This window comes from Pseudoliparis swirei, chromosome 13, assembly GCF_029220125.1.
Source record: "Pseudoliparis swirei isolate HS2019 ecotype Mariana Trench chromosome 13, NWPU_hadal_v1, whole genome shotgun sequence".
In the NCBI taxonomy this organism is placed as follows: Eukaryota; Metazoa; Chordata; class Actinopteri; order Perciformes; family Liparidae; genus Pseudoliparis; species Pseudoliparis swirei.
The window spans coordinates 8,974,292-8,991,588 of NC_079400.1; the positions used below are offsets into that span (position 1 = coordinate 8,974,292).

Sequence of the window (17,297 nt, forward strand, 5' to 3'; positions counted from 1 at the left end):
TAAGAGAAAATATACGAGCAGACCTATAATTATCCATTTAAATCTTAAAACACACTTTATTAAATGATTTTACTTCTGATTTGACTTTATACGTCTGACTTCTGAAAGAAGTAATGGCGACGTCACGTGTTGTCAGTTCACGCTCTTATGATCATATTCATGCAATTTAAACAGAGAACTTTCACAGCTCGTTACAACATTGTCATGTTTTAGTGATACAATTAATTATATAATTAATGTTAATCTGAACAATTAGGCCTGGAAAAATAATAGCAATAATGATACGATAAGTTATGCAACTTAATGCCGAGGGAAACTGCAATGATAATTAAGAATGTGCACATATAATTTAATAACATTTATGACAGATTAACTATGAACTAGAACTACTTACAATAAAATTTTTTCTTTGCTTAACATGAGTCTTAATTGAATCTGTTCTTTACATTATAGTAACTTTCTTTACGTCTCCAGACGGTTTTCACGCCACTTTGAACAACTCACGGCTAAAACACTTGAGACTGAATTATAAAGCTGTAATCACATATTCGACCGCGAATATATACTCCTTTTGACAGTATTACTGTTATTGAAACGAAAGGCTTTGTTGTTTTAGTATTGCTTCATTTGTGACATGAATTCCGCATAATAAACTTGAGAAGTCTATTCAATAAGCTGCACATTATAGCTACAAGGCTATTTCATTACGACCTTTTATTTCTTCTCCAACATATTCAGTGTATTTTTTACTTGAGAAGATATGACCTTCATCACAGCGAAGAGAGTCTGCAGAGTTCTCATAAAACTGAACCAACTGAATCAAAAGCCCTTGTCATGAGGGTTTTCATCCTGGATATAATTCAGTCGTGTTCCAAACACGAAGCTGCACATAGTTAACATGTAATAAATCGGCTATCCGGGAGCATTGAGAATATGCAGTTAATGTAGGGAGATAGAAGAAGAGAAACGTGAAGCGACTATTTTTCATCCGCGACAGGAGATGAGTCAAAACAGATCCACGTAATTCAAACCAAGGGAGCTGCAGCTGCGTTACGAAACGGACCCACTGGCGGCTGTTTAGGTTTTAAATCGAACGAAATAGAGAAACATCTACTTATATATTTACGTTTTTGTTATCGTATATTAATTAAAGGCTTTTATTTTGTAGTTGTGGTATTCTCGCCTAAATAACGACTTGCCTTATTAAATGGATGACGGGATCGAACGAGTTAAAAAATAAGCTTGTTTCTTCTTTTTTAAAATAGAGGACTGGTCTGTAAATGTGTCCGCCTGCGTTGGCCAATAGGAAGACCTGTTGCGTGTTTGTGTGAGTTTATTATTCTGAAAAGTTTTTATTTGTTCCTCCCCCACTCGATGTTAGTGTTTTATTTCTTTAATATTCTCACAGGGACTTTTACATTAGTGGTCGCACAGTTTTAGTTGCTTCAAGGTTTTCCTGCAACGACCTTTGAAGAGAGGCCAGAGGTCACCCGTCTTCCTGACGGGTTTCATAGCGCCCTCGGTGGTTCTCCCACACAGCGTGGATATTAAAGCTGATGGCGGTTTGTGGAGCTTCTCTCCCCTTTACAGATATATTTATATATATTTTTGCTCCTCAGTATTTTTGTTGTTGTTGACTGGCAAGAAAGCTCAGACCCACTTGGAATACCGACAGCAGCAGCTGGAAGGAGAGCAGCCTCCATGTTTTTAATGTTTATAAAAAGAGAAAGAAGGGAGAGATGAAATATTGCTGATTTATGAAATAATACTTTATTTGAAATGTTTCTTCAAATTTTTATAATTAAATATGATACATCAAAAGTCTATGACTAAATCCCCTGCAGACATTTTAATATATTATATGCTTTGAATGATAATTAGAGGTCTGATGTTTAGATCAGAACAAAAACACATCACACATTACAATTCTTTAAATTACATTGACTTCTTGACTGAATATGCAAATATTTCCCTTTGCAAAAATAAGTTTAGACACAAGCCGTCTCCCCTGCAGTCCATTCTGAATGCTCTGGGCGAGGTTTCAAGTTGCACATCGAAACCATGAATAGCTCGCACACGGTGGCCGTGATGACCGGACGGCGTCCACGCCGGGAACTCTGGGATTTGAGGCGAGAGCAGAGAAGCTTTCATCTGAATCAGCGCCTACATCCCTCTGCTCAAGGAATCAGTTACAAAAAGAAGACCTTTTTGAGGGCTACAAAAAAAAAACGTGAAGATAAACGTGCATAAGAGCGTTTCGTGTAAATAGTGGATGGTTTTTACCTTTCACCAGAAGAGCAGGGACACCTCTCTCGTTTCATCTGAGGAGGAGAAGCTCTGCAGGTTGTGGCTTCATAAATCAAGCACCTGTTGAAAGCTCAGCCATCGGCCTAAAGTTGAATACTGAAGAGAATTGATACGCTCAACCATCAGCAGCAGGAGCGACCACCAAAAGCAAATAACTCCGGAAAAGTTAATAATAATAATAATGCGGAGTTGTTCTCGTGGCCGACGGGACAAGACAGCCCCAGCACTCCACCCCGAGGAGCGACGTTGTAAACCACGACCGGCCATCACACTGAGCCCTGGAGGGTGACATTCAATCTCCATACAGGTTGGTGTGTGTGTGTGTGTGTGTGTGTGTGTGTGTGTGTGTGTGTGTGTTCCCCTCACTCCATTTCTCTCTCAAGTGTAACAGCTGGCTCGATCGCTCCCATTTCACCCCTCTGATATGGAACTGTGTATCCGGTCAGACGCTTTACGAGGATGTCGAGCCCGTTTCAGGTCTCCCGGCCTTGGCTAAATCCCACAGTTCCTCCTCCCCCTTTCTTTATGGAGGGAGGATGGCAGCGAGAAGGGGAAGGCGACGCTCGTTCCTCGGAGCGCGCTGATGGAATTGTAACCAAATACCAAAAGTAGGGGCAAAGGGGCGGAAGGGGGAGCACATGTTGACTGACAGGTGCGGAGGTGGGCCGCTAAATGGAGCTCATTGGAGTGACGGTGATCTGTGCTTAAAGCGAGGATATCCACGAAGGCCACAACTGAAACTTGAATCCATATAAGACGCGGACGCGAGGCCAGCGCCACCCAACGAGGCTCCGTATGCGGCCTCCTCGACGCGTCGGGGAGATTCAGAACTTCTAAAAGAGAGAAACGGGAAATAATTTGACTCAAAAGACACAATCACGGAGCGTTGACTTTATTGTGAGAGAACACGCGGCCCCGTGTTATGAAAACAGGGGGTTAGCGGCTCCCTTTGCTTTGGTGCCGGCGGGTCCGTGCTGAAGTTAACCGCCACCAGAAGGAAAGAAGAACATTTGCGGAGCGGCGGAAACACCACGAAGCTAAACTACCCGTCGAGCAACGAGTCCCAGGTTAACGTCAAACGAGCTGCCGCTTCAAACGGTTTACAGTCGTCCGTTTTTTTTATACACAGACTGAAAATCTCACATTCGTCTTGTGATCACACGATGTCTTCACGGCCGTTACACATCCTCTTCTTCTCTTTTGCATTTGGTACAATGCAATGACGAGGATCCCCGTGTGGATCCATAGGAGCGATTTACACTGTACAAGATATATCAGTCATGTACAACATGGAGGGGGACCTGGCGGGGGCCCGATATAAATAAAATACAGAATATATATATATACAGCGCACACGTCGAAATGATTACGACCCGATGTAATGATTCAGTGTGCTTTCTGTGAATCAGTTATTTTGATCCAAATCATTTCCAGCTCATTTCCTGATCGGCGGTGAGCGCCGCTGGCTTCAATCAAACCGATAAAATAAAGTGTCCGTCATCCCGAAGCCCTCCGAGCGGCGAGGAGAGACGCTGAGGGAGCATCTCCGTGAAAAGTAAACTCTCAAGAGGTCCTCGAGAAAAAAAAGAGAGAGAAAAAGAAAAGTGTTCAAGCATCTTTGAAACTCGTCAGCTTTGCAGCGCGAGGGCCGCGGCCGCAGTGGGCGGAGCCTCCTGCTCCCCCCGGGGCTTCTTGCAGGTGAGCGCCAGCAGCAGCAGCATGGGCAGGTGCCACAGGCTGCAGAAGAACAGCTTGCGGGCGCTGCCGCGGTCGCCCTGCCGGTGGAAGCGGAAGGCCAGGTAGCTGATGTACAGGTTGATGGGCAGGGAGACGACGGGGAAGGTCCAGGTGGTGACGTCCAGCACGGGCGCCAGCGTGGACAGGCCGATCAGGCCCAGGCTGTGGCGCAGGGCCACCCGCTTGCACATGCCCGGGTGGGTGACGGACATCATGCGGTAGCCGCCGCGCGAGTAATCCTCCCTCAAGTTCCAGCTGAGGGCGTTGAAGTGAGGGAACTGCCAGCTGTACAGGAAGCCACCCATCAGCAGAGCACCTGGCGGGGGAGGGGAAGGAGGGAGGAGAGAGAACGGGGGCGGGGGGGGGAATTATGCAGGACTCTAATGTGCTGAGCGTGCAACATATGAGGCTGAAAGTGATGAAATGAAAGTTGTATGTCGTGAATCTCATAAAAAAAAGCTTTTTTTAAGCGTATAATGGCAATAAAAGTACTTCTATAACGTAAACACATTTAGATCTCATTACTTTACATTCTAAAATATTGAATAGATGGAAATGTGTTGTGGCCTTTACAAACACTGGTTATCATATGATACGAGTGTATTCATTCACACACATCTTATATTTCTGTCCCAATTTTGTAGTTCACGACTATAAATCATAGTTTTTGCTGACATCAGTATCAATTAATCCCATTTTAGGTTCCCACAGCCCAAAAGGTATGTTTTCAATTTGCTCGTTTTCCCCGATTAACAGTCCAAAACCTAAAGATTTACCATTTTCATTGATATAAAAAGCAGAGAAACGTCTAAAGATGTCCCCATTTGAGGCGGTGGATCAAGTGAATGTTCGGCCTCCATGTTTGATGAACCTCTTCTCGTGTTCCCCGAGCCGCGCGGGGCTGGCGAGTCGTACCTGGCTCCAGACAACCGGTGGCAGCCGTCCAGCCCATGACGGGAGGTATGGCGCCCACCACGGCCCCCACCCAGGTGTTGGTGATGCTGTGCCTCTTGAGCGGAGTGTAGCAACAGGTGTACAGGAAGATGTTGAGGGCGCCCAGGAAGCCCGTCAAGGGGTTCACCGCCGCCGTGAGCAGAGCGATTCCGGGAATTCCACAGGCCAGAGCAAAGGACACGGCATGGAGGGGACTGGAGGAGACAGAGGAAGAGCAAATGAGAAGGACGACATCGACAAGAGGGCAGGGATAAACATTTGCTTCAGATGTCGTTTTGTTTTCTTTGATTAAAGGAAAGTTAGAAAACAGATTTAGGCTCAGACAAAAGCCCATAACTGCCATGGGAACTGTGGGAGAACGGTTTGCACACACACACACACACACACACACACACACACACACACACACACACACACACACACACACACACACACACACACACACACACACACACACACACACACACACACACACACACACACACACACACACACACACACACACACACACACACACACACACACACACACACGAGGCTTAGAGGAAGCTCATCTGATAAGAGTTTGTCGGGGATAAAAGTCGCCCTGCAAGAGGACGAGCATGTGCACACGCCAGAGATCAAAACAAGCGGAAGAAAAAAAAAACACTGCGGCTCAGGCTTTTAGCCGGATGAAGAAGTCCTCTTCCTCCTCCTCGCCCCCTTTTAATGAAAGCAGAGATGTCGAGGTCTGGTTGAAATTCACCAGTAAATGCTCTATAAATTAAAGAGAAGGTTAAGATTATAATCTTGACCAAAAGCAGCCCCTTTTCTTCTTTTTCTTCTTCATAAAAAAAAAAAAGAGCAAACAGGGCTTTTATTTTGGCGGCGTGGCCGAGCAGGGAGATTGGGCCATTAATGTGATTAGTGGTTGTAGTGTCTGTTTTATGTGGGCTGAGGTGGGGCCGTGCAGGCTGGCTGTGGGCTGACCCAGTGGGGGTCTGGGGAGGGAGTGAGTCACGTGGCTCGGGGTGGAGGATGGGGGGGGGGGGGGGTACCGTCTTCCGCTTACAGTCGTGACGCAGAAGACGGTCACCGCGTCAGGAGGGCGATGTTAACAGAGAGCCGAAGATGTGGCCCACCGGTCAGACCGCCACGCGGGCCGAGGAGCCAAACGTAAAGCATTAGGAATTCACCCCCGACGTTCAAGGATCAAGACGATTCTACTTCAATCGTGGTTGAACACGGAGGCTTCAGGGACTGCTGGAAAACTGAGAGCAGACTACTGACTCGCACACATACAGACTATTCCCACAAGCGTACACCGTTAATGTATCGACAGCCAGGATGGAGCAAATATCAAATGGGGAAACGAATAGAAATGACTAATCCTGTAAAATAACTAAGAAACCCATCATAATGCTGCACATTTGTGCAGAAGAAAAGGCAAAGAGGGCAAGTGAAAGTGCTACATGTGGCTGAGCTGGTAAAGTATGCAGAGAGAGCAAAGTGGGAAGCGACATTAATAAGAATGAGGCAAACTTTCGCTGAGATGTGGCTTTGCACTAAGAGCGAGATTAACTGAATCATTAAACGACTGGCAGCCCCCTGAATGGCTTCCAAAACATGTCCAGCCACAAAAAAAGGAGGAAAAAAACACACAATTTCTCAGGCTACATGATTTTGGCAGGACAGATTCCTGAGAAAAAGAAGCATTTAGTAACAGAAAACAGAGTAAAACCAGTAAAGTTCATTCTTGACTTTGGAAATATCCATTTGACAAAGTTATCCCAAAAGAGCAAACGTCAGCAAACTGAAAGCTCTTCAGCGTCACCAACACGTGCGAGGGGGGGGGGGGGGGGGAGAGGGACTGTCATCCACATTTTTAAAGAAGAACAATAGAAGGTGGGAAAGATGATACACCATTGAAGTCCAGACAAAAGATGACAAGCTATTTCCGAGCCGCGCATCTTGCCGTGTAGACGGACTTCCGCAGCAACACAGATGTAGAGGGTGAGGGGAGGAAAGGACACACACACACACGTCATTCGGCATGTGCAAAGCCTCGTCCTGAATACAACACGGGGAAATGTGTAAGATCTGGCCTTCTGATGCCTTGTTTGACAGGACGGTCTAGCCTCCCATCTGCCCGCTGTCTCGCCCGGAGGTGTGTGTGTGTGTGTGTGTGTGTGTGTGTGTGTGAGCGAGAGAAACAAAGAGCCGGAGATGTTGCGTTTGTTTCCGTGCGTCTCGGACACAGGCGGACACACACCTCCTCCCCTGTAAGCCGGCGCGGGCTAAAAGCCAGAGAGACGAGGCCGTGTTTGGATAGCGAGAGGACATCTTTAATCACCAGCTCATCGGCACGAGACTTTTAAACAGCACGTCAACGGAGAATTCCTGAAAACTGGGATGCGATCGCTGCGGGTCAAGGTCCAGCTGTGGCACTAACACACCGGTTCAGCCCTAAAGGGCCCATTTAGCTGCTATATATATATATATATATATATACACTACCGTTCAAAAGTTTGGGGTCACTTAGAAAAGTCTTTATTTTTCAAAGAAAAGCAGTTTTTTCAATAAAGATAACATTAATCAAAAATACACACTATACATTGTTAATGTGGTAAATGACTATTCTAGGTGGAAACGTCTGGTTTCTAATGAAATATCTCCAGAGGTGTATAGAGGCCCATTTCCATCAACTATCACTCCAGTGTTCTAATGGTACATTGTGTTTGCTAATCGCCTTAGAAGACTAATATCTGATTAGAAAACCCTTGTGCAATTATGTTAGCACAGCTGAAAACAGTTATGCTGGTGATATAAGCTATACAACTGGCCTTCCTTTGAGCTTGAAGTTTGAAGAACAAAATTAATACTTCAAATATTAATCATTATTTCTAACCTTGTCAATGTCTTGACTATATTTTCTATTCAATTTTCAATTCATTTGATAAATAAAAGTGAGTTTTCATGGAAGACACGAAATTGTCTGGATGACCCAAACTTTTGAACGGTCGTGTATATATATATATATATATATATATACCTCAGTAGGCAGCCGAGGCTTTAAGCTTCCACTGGTTAGCTGCATGTGGATCGGAGCGGTTCATCCTCTTATGTCAACAGGTTGTTTGCTTTGGGTCCAAGTGAATCAAAAGGAAAGGGGAGACGGAGCTCTTTTCCTGTCAGAGTCAAATGCAAAGGAGGCAGTTTCCTGGCACTGACAAAGGGGGAATTGGACATGTGGTTTGATTTGTGTTATTATATTTTGCTTCATGCATCAGTGGAAATCCGTGGCTGCCGCTTAAGGGTGGCAGCCTCCCAAAGGGGGGGGGGGGGGGGGGCAGGTAGGGACAGGTTTATTATCCAGTCAGATGAGGCGGACTAGGAGGAGCGTGGCGATGCCGAGGTTATCCGACATCTAAATCAGTGGAGGTAGCAAAGAAAGGGTGGTCATGAAACTACGCCCCCCCCCCCAAGCGTTCATTCCACCTGACAGGTGTACAGGCTGGTATGCATTCCTGTCATTGGCAGCAGCTGCTCCACACACTCCGCACGGCGATAGCTTGATAACGAAATACGGAGCAGTCGGGTTAAAATCAACATGGATGTTTGCTCAGTGCTATCGTTTTTATTTAAAGCACCACGCCTTATAGGATGGCTTGCAAATACCAATTGCTTTGACAGGTCACTGTTTGAACGAAGGAAGTAAATGTCCCCCCGTCAAGCCGAAACCAGGATAGAAGATCCGCGATCTAGTCGCCCGTCGCAGACGGTGACATCAGCCCTGCATGAAGTGCACACACAGCAGCTTAAGGGGCTCCGGAGCGGTCATGTCGGGCTGCTGCGTGCCGACGAGCTGGACACGTCTTTCAGACAGAAGACCACGAGGACAACGGCGTGTCGAAGAAGCACAACGACTGAACACGCTACCTGATTTGTCCTCTGACCAGTGGGCGGTTCTTTGTGCGGTTCATGTTGGAGTCGAAGGGCACCTCGAAGTACTGCGGAGACAGAAGCACAAGTGGGTCAATGCAGGAGACACACACACACACACACACACACACACACACTGAACGACTTCAGACAGCAGGGAAAGCTCATCACTTCGGTCGTCTGATTCTGAAGCGTTGCCTAAAGCCCACTTGAAGTGGGCTTTCTCCTATGTGTGGTTCTCGAGCGCCTCCTACACGGCGGCTCAAACACAAACTACGGATCACTCGTTCGCAGCAACGTCGAGGTGCAGAAGGTCGGGCTGAGGAACAATAGTGCGGACAAACACTGATTTACGGCGCAATCATTCTGCGGAACAAAACCCGCGTGTGAATGGAAAGAAAAGGCCACTGGGACGCATATCTCCCCGATGACGGTCGCGTCTGAACCAAAAATGCTCCGCCTGTACTTTGGAGAGCGAGCGGACTGGAGGTGGAAGGTGGAGGCAGCGAGCTGTTGGGTGTTCTGGGATACAACTATGTGAAAAACTACTTATACTCCTGTTTTATGATCCGCTCTGGAGGAGTATGCTTCAAAGTGCTCCCATGAGATTGGCAATGTGTGACTAAAATGCAAACACATGGGGTGCTTAAACGCAGGAACTGGCTAATCTGTGTGTGTGCAAGTGTGTGTGTGTGTGTATGTATAGATGTGTGCATTTTGCTTGCCTGCATAAGAGCCTTTGACTAATGAAGAAAACAGATAAAGCACTTAGACTACGAAATATCGAGAACCATCTCTTGTTATTTATGGCTCAAATAAAAATATCTAATAAACGGATAATCCCCTTTTCTTTTCTAAAATCCAGGTTTACAGATTTACTGCACCATATTTTGAAAAAAATAAAATAATTAAAAAACCTCCTGGTGGAAATAATTGCATTTCATTTGGTATAGATGTTCCTTTGGAGGAGCATTGGGGGGGCGGGCTGCACCATTAGACACATCTCACAAAACGTCTCTCAATACTCGGACTGGAGGTTTGAATACAGATCAGCAACAGGAAGTTTAACACATGCTCGATAGAACATTCTGGGGACTCCTGTCCAATAATCCCAGAGCAGCGAACGCTTAGTCACAGAGCAGACACTATTTTGTAAAAATTAGCAGGAAGAGAAACATCCGTTGATGCTTACAACATTTAGAAAAGTAGGTACGTGCTTCTCCTTGTTTGGCCCCGGTTCCTGCTGGAGCTGCAAGGGCCCCGAAAGCCCTCCAAGCACCCAGAGACATTAGAGCGGGCGGTGGAACAAGCTCCCGCCATACGCAGCAAGAACTAAACATCCCGCTTCCCCTTTTCCATCTTTTGGTTCAGTTGAGGTGGAGCACTAGGCGAGCCGGGTCTGACCGGACCGGGCTGAGCTAATGGACAGCTGTGGGACCCCAAGGCCCGGGCTGAGGTGTTAATTCTATTTCCTGGGTCAGGAGGTCAGGGGCCGCATGACAGGGAGACATGCACTTTGTGGCTGAACCGGGCCCCCGGGCCGAGCTCCCTGCAGCACGGCACACAGACAACAACAAAAAGTTCCACTTAGTTTCCAATAACTTGTAAAAAAAGAAAAAATAAGTTACATTTAAATGACCCCCGAAACTGTGCATAGCAGCGCTCTGTGCCCCCCAGCAGGCACTTAATAGGCACCTGTACAGTAGAAATGAGGAGAAACGAGGGTCTTTCCAAAGTGGGAGAAGTATCACCCGATCTACACAACCTGTCGTGTGTGTGTGTGTGTGTGTGTGTGTGTGTTGTCCCGTCCCGGTCGGTCCGGCCCTGCTCTCCTTCCTCCCGCTCTGCCGTTGCGGTCGGCCTCATCTGGTTCTCATCAGTCACCCTCTCAGCCCATGTCATTATTTCCGCCCCGGCGCTGCCATGTGTTACGGTGAGTGAGGGCATTAAAATAATTGGGGCGTTTGCACGTGTGCCGCTACAGGTAGGTCCGCAGTTTAAAAATGGCCACGTCTTCACCTGCGCCGAGTGGAGTTCATTAGCCGGCACGGCTCTGGGTGACCAGCTCAGAGTCAAGTGGGCACATTCACAGAGCCATTACTACGTGATAATAAGCATTTAAGCAACGGTTAGAAAAATTAGGCCTAATCCAAAAAAACACTCACTCTGTTAACCCACATTATTGTAAAAGGTGAACAGAATAGTGTTAATAATGGTGAGTGTTTGTTACTATTTAGAGGGCATTACAATGTATTGATTACAGTCTGTAGAGGTCATAGAAATGTGTGAATAAACACACAAAAATACAACAACTTATCCTTTATAGAGTGATTTTTCTCTCCTTTCTTCAACTCATTACATTTAATTACTTATATAATACTTTGTACCGTCAGTGGGGGTCGTTGCGGCAAGACGGCTTTGACATGATTTCTTATCTTTGGCATGGACTATATATCAAAGTTGAAATTCAGACGATGTGATGACATGTGCACAATGCCTCGGGCAGCCAGACATTTTTATTTATATTTTTTAGCTCGATGACACGTCGTGAAATGTCCGATTGAGACTTGACGTCTGCCGCGTCGTCGCGATTCCCTCCCCGACGATGCCGAGCAGCACGACGGGTCGTTCTTTTAGTCTGTGGTGTATTTCACCGACGGAGCAGCAGCTGTGGGACTGGACCGGAAGTCACGGGGAGTCTGGCTGCTGCTATCAATTATGAACCCAAACACATACGCACACACAAAAGCCATAACTGTTGGGACAATTATCTGCCAGATGAGGACGGAAAACAGGAGAGACCAAAGTGAGGCGCGAAGGAGAGAGGGTGGGGGCGGGGGGGGCGGTTGCCAGATCCCCCGTGCCATCAAAGACCGAGCGTCATCCACCGCCAACCACCGGGGCTCAGCTGATAACAGGCTGCAGGCAGTCACTTCCTACAGGCAGTCACTTCCTGCTCTTCTGCGGAAGCTACAGAGGACTTTGTGTCGTGATGTAATTTATGGAATATCAGCAGGAGAGTTTAAAGACCCAGTGGATGAAAAATAAATGTTCTCAGTTTTACTCGTGTGTCCCTGTGTACATTTTTCTCTTGACATATGATAAATATATGTAAACAGCGCTGCAGTTTTGACGTTTGTGGGATGTCCACAAGTATAAAGCAGAACTAGTGGTTCATTCTTCCGCGGTGGAAGGAGGAAATGATAACCGCAAAGCAACAGAGGTAAGCCACGCCCCCTCTCAGGCGCGAATGAACCACAAATACTCAGGCGAGTAAAGTGTTGTCAGTTCTGTTTTTTTTAGAAGGGTTGGAAAATATATATATTTTTTAATCCGATTCATCGATTAATTGAAAAAAGAATCAACCGATTATTAAAATAATCTTTAGTTGCAGCCCTACAGCAGAGTCTTCATTCACTCAACAGGTGGAAGAGGAGAGCGAGGAAGAGGAGCCAACCGCATCGCACCGAACCGGCACACGTCGTGTTTCACAGCGAGGGCCGCGGAGTTCAGACGAAGTGTGTGCAATGTTTGCTTTCCCTCGGTGGATGTCGTGAAGTCGGCCCGCCGACGGTAAAAAGGTGAACGAGAAAAACGTTACACTCTGATTTCTGCACCAGCCCCTCCTGGTCCTCCCCATGGGAACGGGGTCGTCTTATCAGCCCACACTTCCTGTCATTCAAGGACAAGAAAAGGAAGTGCAGTGAAGGTCAGAGAGCAGCGATACAGTGACTACACAGAGTACACGTGCGCACACACACAGCTGTGTGGCTTTGGCTCACAGGAACATCAGCTGACCCAAACGGCACGGCACGTGTCTCTCTCTCTCTCTCTCTCTCTCTCTCTCTCTCTCTCTCTCTCTCTCTCTCTCTCTCTCTCTCTCTCTCTCTCTCTCTCTCTCTCTCTCTCTCTCTCTCTCTCTCTCTCTCTCTCTCTCTCTCTCTCTCTCTCTCTCTCTCTCTCTCTCTCTCTCTCTCTCTCTCTCTCTCTCTCTCTCTCTCTCTCTCTCTCTCTCTCTCTGCCCAGGTGCACGGGCGAAACCCAACAATCAGACCAAGTCATCACTTGTCAGAATGTCACCTGTTTGCACACTGGAGTTGAATGGCGGACTCAAACACCAACAGGGGAGGGGGGAACACGCGAGCCAAGTCCGCTTGAAACGGCACAAGAGCTCACCAAGCCCCCCTTGGACGGCGACTGTGAAGCGTCTCTGATCAACCACTTGACAAACAAGCAGCCACAGATTTACATCGATTAAGCTTTCCTCAGAAGTCAATTCAGCGGCTTCATTTGACAACGTTTTGAAGTCAAATGAGAGAACAAAACAGACTTGGCATGCAAGCCGACTTGTCACAACATAGAAAGCTGGAATAGCAGATTAAGGTTATTTCAAGGTGTGTTTCGTTTTTAAACGGTAGATGTGTGACCGTGGTTCTGTCACAGAAAGGCTCAGAGCCATGCCGCTTCCCTGAAGACCCCGCTGAACGCCTCCAAAGCACCTAGGAAACACTTTTTTAAAAATAATAAAGTCAGAGAACACAGAAGACACAAGGGTGAAAGGGGCGAATAAGAGAAGATGACGCAGGAAGAAGAATTTAAAAAGGCAGGGCAGAAGATGGAAGTTAACGCGGGGAAAAAAAGGGGAGGCCGAGCGCTGACGCAGAGCAAACACGGTGCGCTGTGGTCAGGGACGGGTGGGCGGCGCTTTATCGACGGTATAAATGCCACAGCAGCAGCGATGTGGTGCCACGACGCAGATCAAGCTATTCGGGACGGATTGTTATCGTCACATTACATGAAGTGCGTCACGCCTCAACTCGCATGTAACCAATGCACTTAAGAAATCAGTAATGTACAGAGCCATTGCATACTGGAATGTGCTCCCCTCATATGTGACTAACAAGAAATAAATGTGATTTCAAAAGGAAACTTAAGGCAGCAATAATCAGAAAGGAAATTATCGTAGATTAAGTTATTAGTTTAGGTATTTAAGGTATTTAGGTATTAGTATTTTACTTTCAATGTAAATGTTGTTTTCTAAGTCTAAGTGTTTTTGTGATAATTGATCATGCTGTAATGCATTTTATGTATTTGTATTGTAATGTTTTTTGCCTGGACCCCAGGAAGAATAGTCTCCACTACGGTGTAGACTAATGGGGATCCTTAATAAACTAAACCAAACCCGTGCAACGAATGGTGTCGACGCCCCTTTTAAGTTCAAACCCCAAAGAGATGGTGAGATCATGATGCAGGATGCGCTGAATGTCACAGGCTCCAGTGCTGCGCCCCCAGCTGACTAATCCACTAATGGCTGCACAGTGATTCATGCGCGGCTACAGAATCAGTAGATATTTAGCCTCAGGAGCTCCTAAGAAGCCAAGTCCAAACTACCGGTACTCGTAAATACAACAACTGCTCCTAGACACCCGGGTCTCCCTTCGCTCTGCACAACTCGGTCTGGCCGAAGAGCGGATCAAGTCTCCCCTTCAGCGGAGTGCTGAACCCTCACCTCCTCCAGATGGAGCCGCCTCCCCTTTTGCGGGATGGCCTGAGTGTGGGACGGCGAAGCGCTAAACTGTCCTCGTGTTAATTGGCCAATTAATGGCAAGCGGCACCACGTCGCCTTTGCCCCGCGCAGAACGGGGCCGGATCTGTGAAAAAAAAGCTTTTTGCAAGAGTGGAGGCGTGCGGTCCTCTCACGCTATTAATAAAAGAAGAGGGTTATTCTTGCACGCTGATTTCCTTCAACTCATCTGATCAAAGGAAGCTTTGACAGCTGCTGCTTTGCCTCCCCAAAAGAAAACAAAGACACTTTGTTTTTTTTATATCTTAAAAAAAAGAAAAGATATCAATGTTGTCTATACCCGTGTGGCGTATTCGACCACCTCGGCCGTGGAGCCTGGGTGGAATATGTTTTTCCGTGTTTGGAAAGCGACGCCTTGGGTGTCGGATCGTATCACCGTTTTCATCACCAAGGCTGCGGCGCGACCGGGCCACAGTGCCTCCTAGTGCGAGGGAGGGCTCGGGTTACGAGGCAAACCTCCGGGGGGACGGTGGTGAGCGTGGCAGCAGATCTTCAGGATCAAGAGACCCTGTCTCGCTCTGTATCACACTCACACACACACACACAGATAGATTTTTCATTACAGGGAATGTTTGTTTAAAAATCACAGTAAGAGCAACTACCACTTATGACCTCAGGTCTTAATTCATAAATGTGCCACTCGAGTCAAAAACATGCGTCACACCACAAGAATGCTCCCCATGATAGCATCTTTGGAGCCCAAATTCTTTCGTGAAATAGGCTAGAATTTCAAATGTTAATCATCATTTGCATCGAGTGTTGTCATTCGCCTCCGACTAGACACCGGGCCGTGCCGGCCGGCCGGTGCATTCTCCCTCTACTGTAAACATAGCGCCTGTGCAAACGAGACGGATTCCTTTGTTGGAGCCAGATCTCGAGTCTGAGCCCGATAAGTTAACGTTCTCACTAATGAGGGCCTCTCACTCCAGTTCCTGATTACAGTCAACTTTGCACACACTTGACTTGCTTTCTATTCAGTCTCACATACTGTGGGAAGACGTATCAGTGAAAGGCCGATGCATAGACCGAGGCTGTGTGTGTATGCGTGTGTGGTCACTTGTTTAAAAAGGGGAAATAAACAGTGCTTTCCGCCATCGTTGGGCATTTGCAAATCACCGAGGGTGTGACTGACATGACCTGCACTTTGAAAGGCTCTCAACAGTTTGGGTGCAGTTGAGAGAATGGGACTGTTTAGATTTTTCTTTTTTCATCTGCAGCTGTGTCCGACCACAAGGAGACAGGAATGGGTGTGAATGAGTGAGTGTGTGTGTGTCGACTTTTAATATCTCTCCGATACGGCCGGTACCGAAGATCCTCCCCCTCCACACACACACACACACACCCCTTTGGATATTAGAAGCGAGAAGGTGCGGACGCATATGAAGGCCCTCAGTGTTCTCTCCAACATGACAGCAGACGTCAGCACCTCTGGCAGATTTGTATTTGTGTCAGTGACCCGGCAGCAAAGCCCCGCCCCCTTCATCTCGACGGGCTCCTTCAACGAGCCTTTCAAATCAGAATGATGAGGGACCCCTGAAGACTCTCACAGCGTTGCCTTTTAAGGATGCCAAATCAAAAATGTTGGATGAAGTTCAACTACCTATTAATAAAACAACTCAAATATATGTCAACGATTGACAGTCAGGGATACTACAAGATGCCAGTAAGAACATTTTCAAAGGGCCGTTAAGCGTGGACATGTTTATTTGGAGGGGAGGGGAGAGGGGTGTTGCCTAAAGTATGCCGTGGGTTGCAAAGGGTCCTTAAATCAAAAATATATATATTTAGAGAGTAAACATAGTTGTTGACTTTCATTTTAAATGAAAGGATTTACAATGATGTCTGCTTATGACATGGCTAAAAAGATACAACAGGTATTTCTGGTATATATATAAAATAAAAAAAACTACTGGAGGTAAACTAAAACAAACAGTTATTTCTATTTTACATCTCTGGCTTGTGCAGAGCTCCGCGGGCTCACTGGGCCCGCTCTCCCTCTCCGATGAGGTGGTTTCTGCACGTCCAACAAGCGGAGCACAAAGTGACACATTGTTCAATCAGTACCTTTGTTCTCCCTTCCTTTCTCCTTGCCAGCATATTCTGTAAACAAGACTTCTGATAACACACACACACACACACACACTCACCCCTCAGGTTGGTTCAGGGACACGGCCATGGGGAGGACGCGAATGATTGTCGTAATCTCTCCATAACAAAAAAAATGCGAGAGTAGATTATCAGGCTTCGACTCTTCCATCGCGGCGGTGAAGTGAAACTGCTAACCAACTCAATCCCGTCCTACGGACACGCAAACTCATGTTTACAACGTTTTACAATCAATCGAGCAAGAAGTAGAGGCATTTTTCTCGAAACACTTTCATACAATCTGTTTTTCTTTTCTTTCTTGCAACCAGAATGCAAGATGTAGGCGCCGCATCACTTTTTAGACCCGGAGGTTGCCGACTGATCCAAAAAGGAAAAAGACAAAAGAGAGCACATTGTTGACATCGATATTGTGCTGGGCTTTGAACTGGCCTCAATATGCAGGGGGGAGGGGGAAGACTCAGCCATTAAATAATGAAACTGTCGCAGCTCTTTGTTTAAACTACAAAGAGCTGTGGTTTCCAGCCTGTAAACTCAGTTTAAAATCAGTGTGCCAACCTCTTTTTTTTTTATAGTTTCATGTTTGTTTATATGGAGCTGCAACATCTTCTGGTACGCTCATCGAAGGGCACAGACAGTAAACTGTGGCAACAAGCAGCCGGAGTAAATAATGTACCCGCGAGTTTCAATCG

The 17,297-nt window shown here is 46.7% G+C and overlaps 1 protein-coding gene across 3 annotated transcripts in view; it reads right to left on the reverse strand.

The window, feature by feature from the left end:
* Positions 1 to 3,183: 3,183 nt before the first annotated feature.
* The window catches only part of LOC130203225 (protoheme IX farnesyltransferase, mitochondrial), a 31,674-nt gene continuing 17,560 nt past the window's right edge, over positions 3,184 to 17,297 (reverse strand). For 2 of the 3 annotated variants that reach the window (XM_056429181.1, XM_056429183.1), the window contains 3 exons: positions 8,916 to 8,986; positions 4,960 to 5,192; positions 3,184 to 4,360 (listed from right to left, as the gene is read on the reverse strand). In XM_056429181.1, coding sequence (XP_056285156.1) covers positions 3,936 to 4,360; positions 4,960 to 5,192; positions 8,916 to 8,986 — 729 coding nt within the window. In that variant the 3' untranslated portion in view covers positions 3,184 to 3,935. The remainder of the gene's footprint in view (positions 4,361 to 4,959; positions 5,193 to 8,915; positions 8,987 to 17,297) is intronic. The other variant, XM_056429182.1, reaches the window with a different exon arrangement.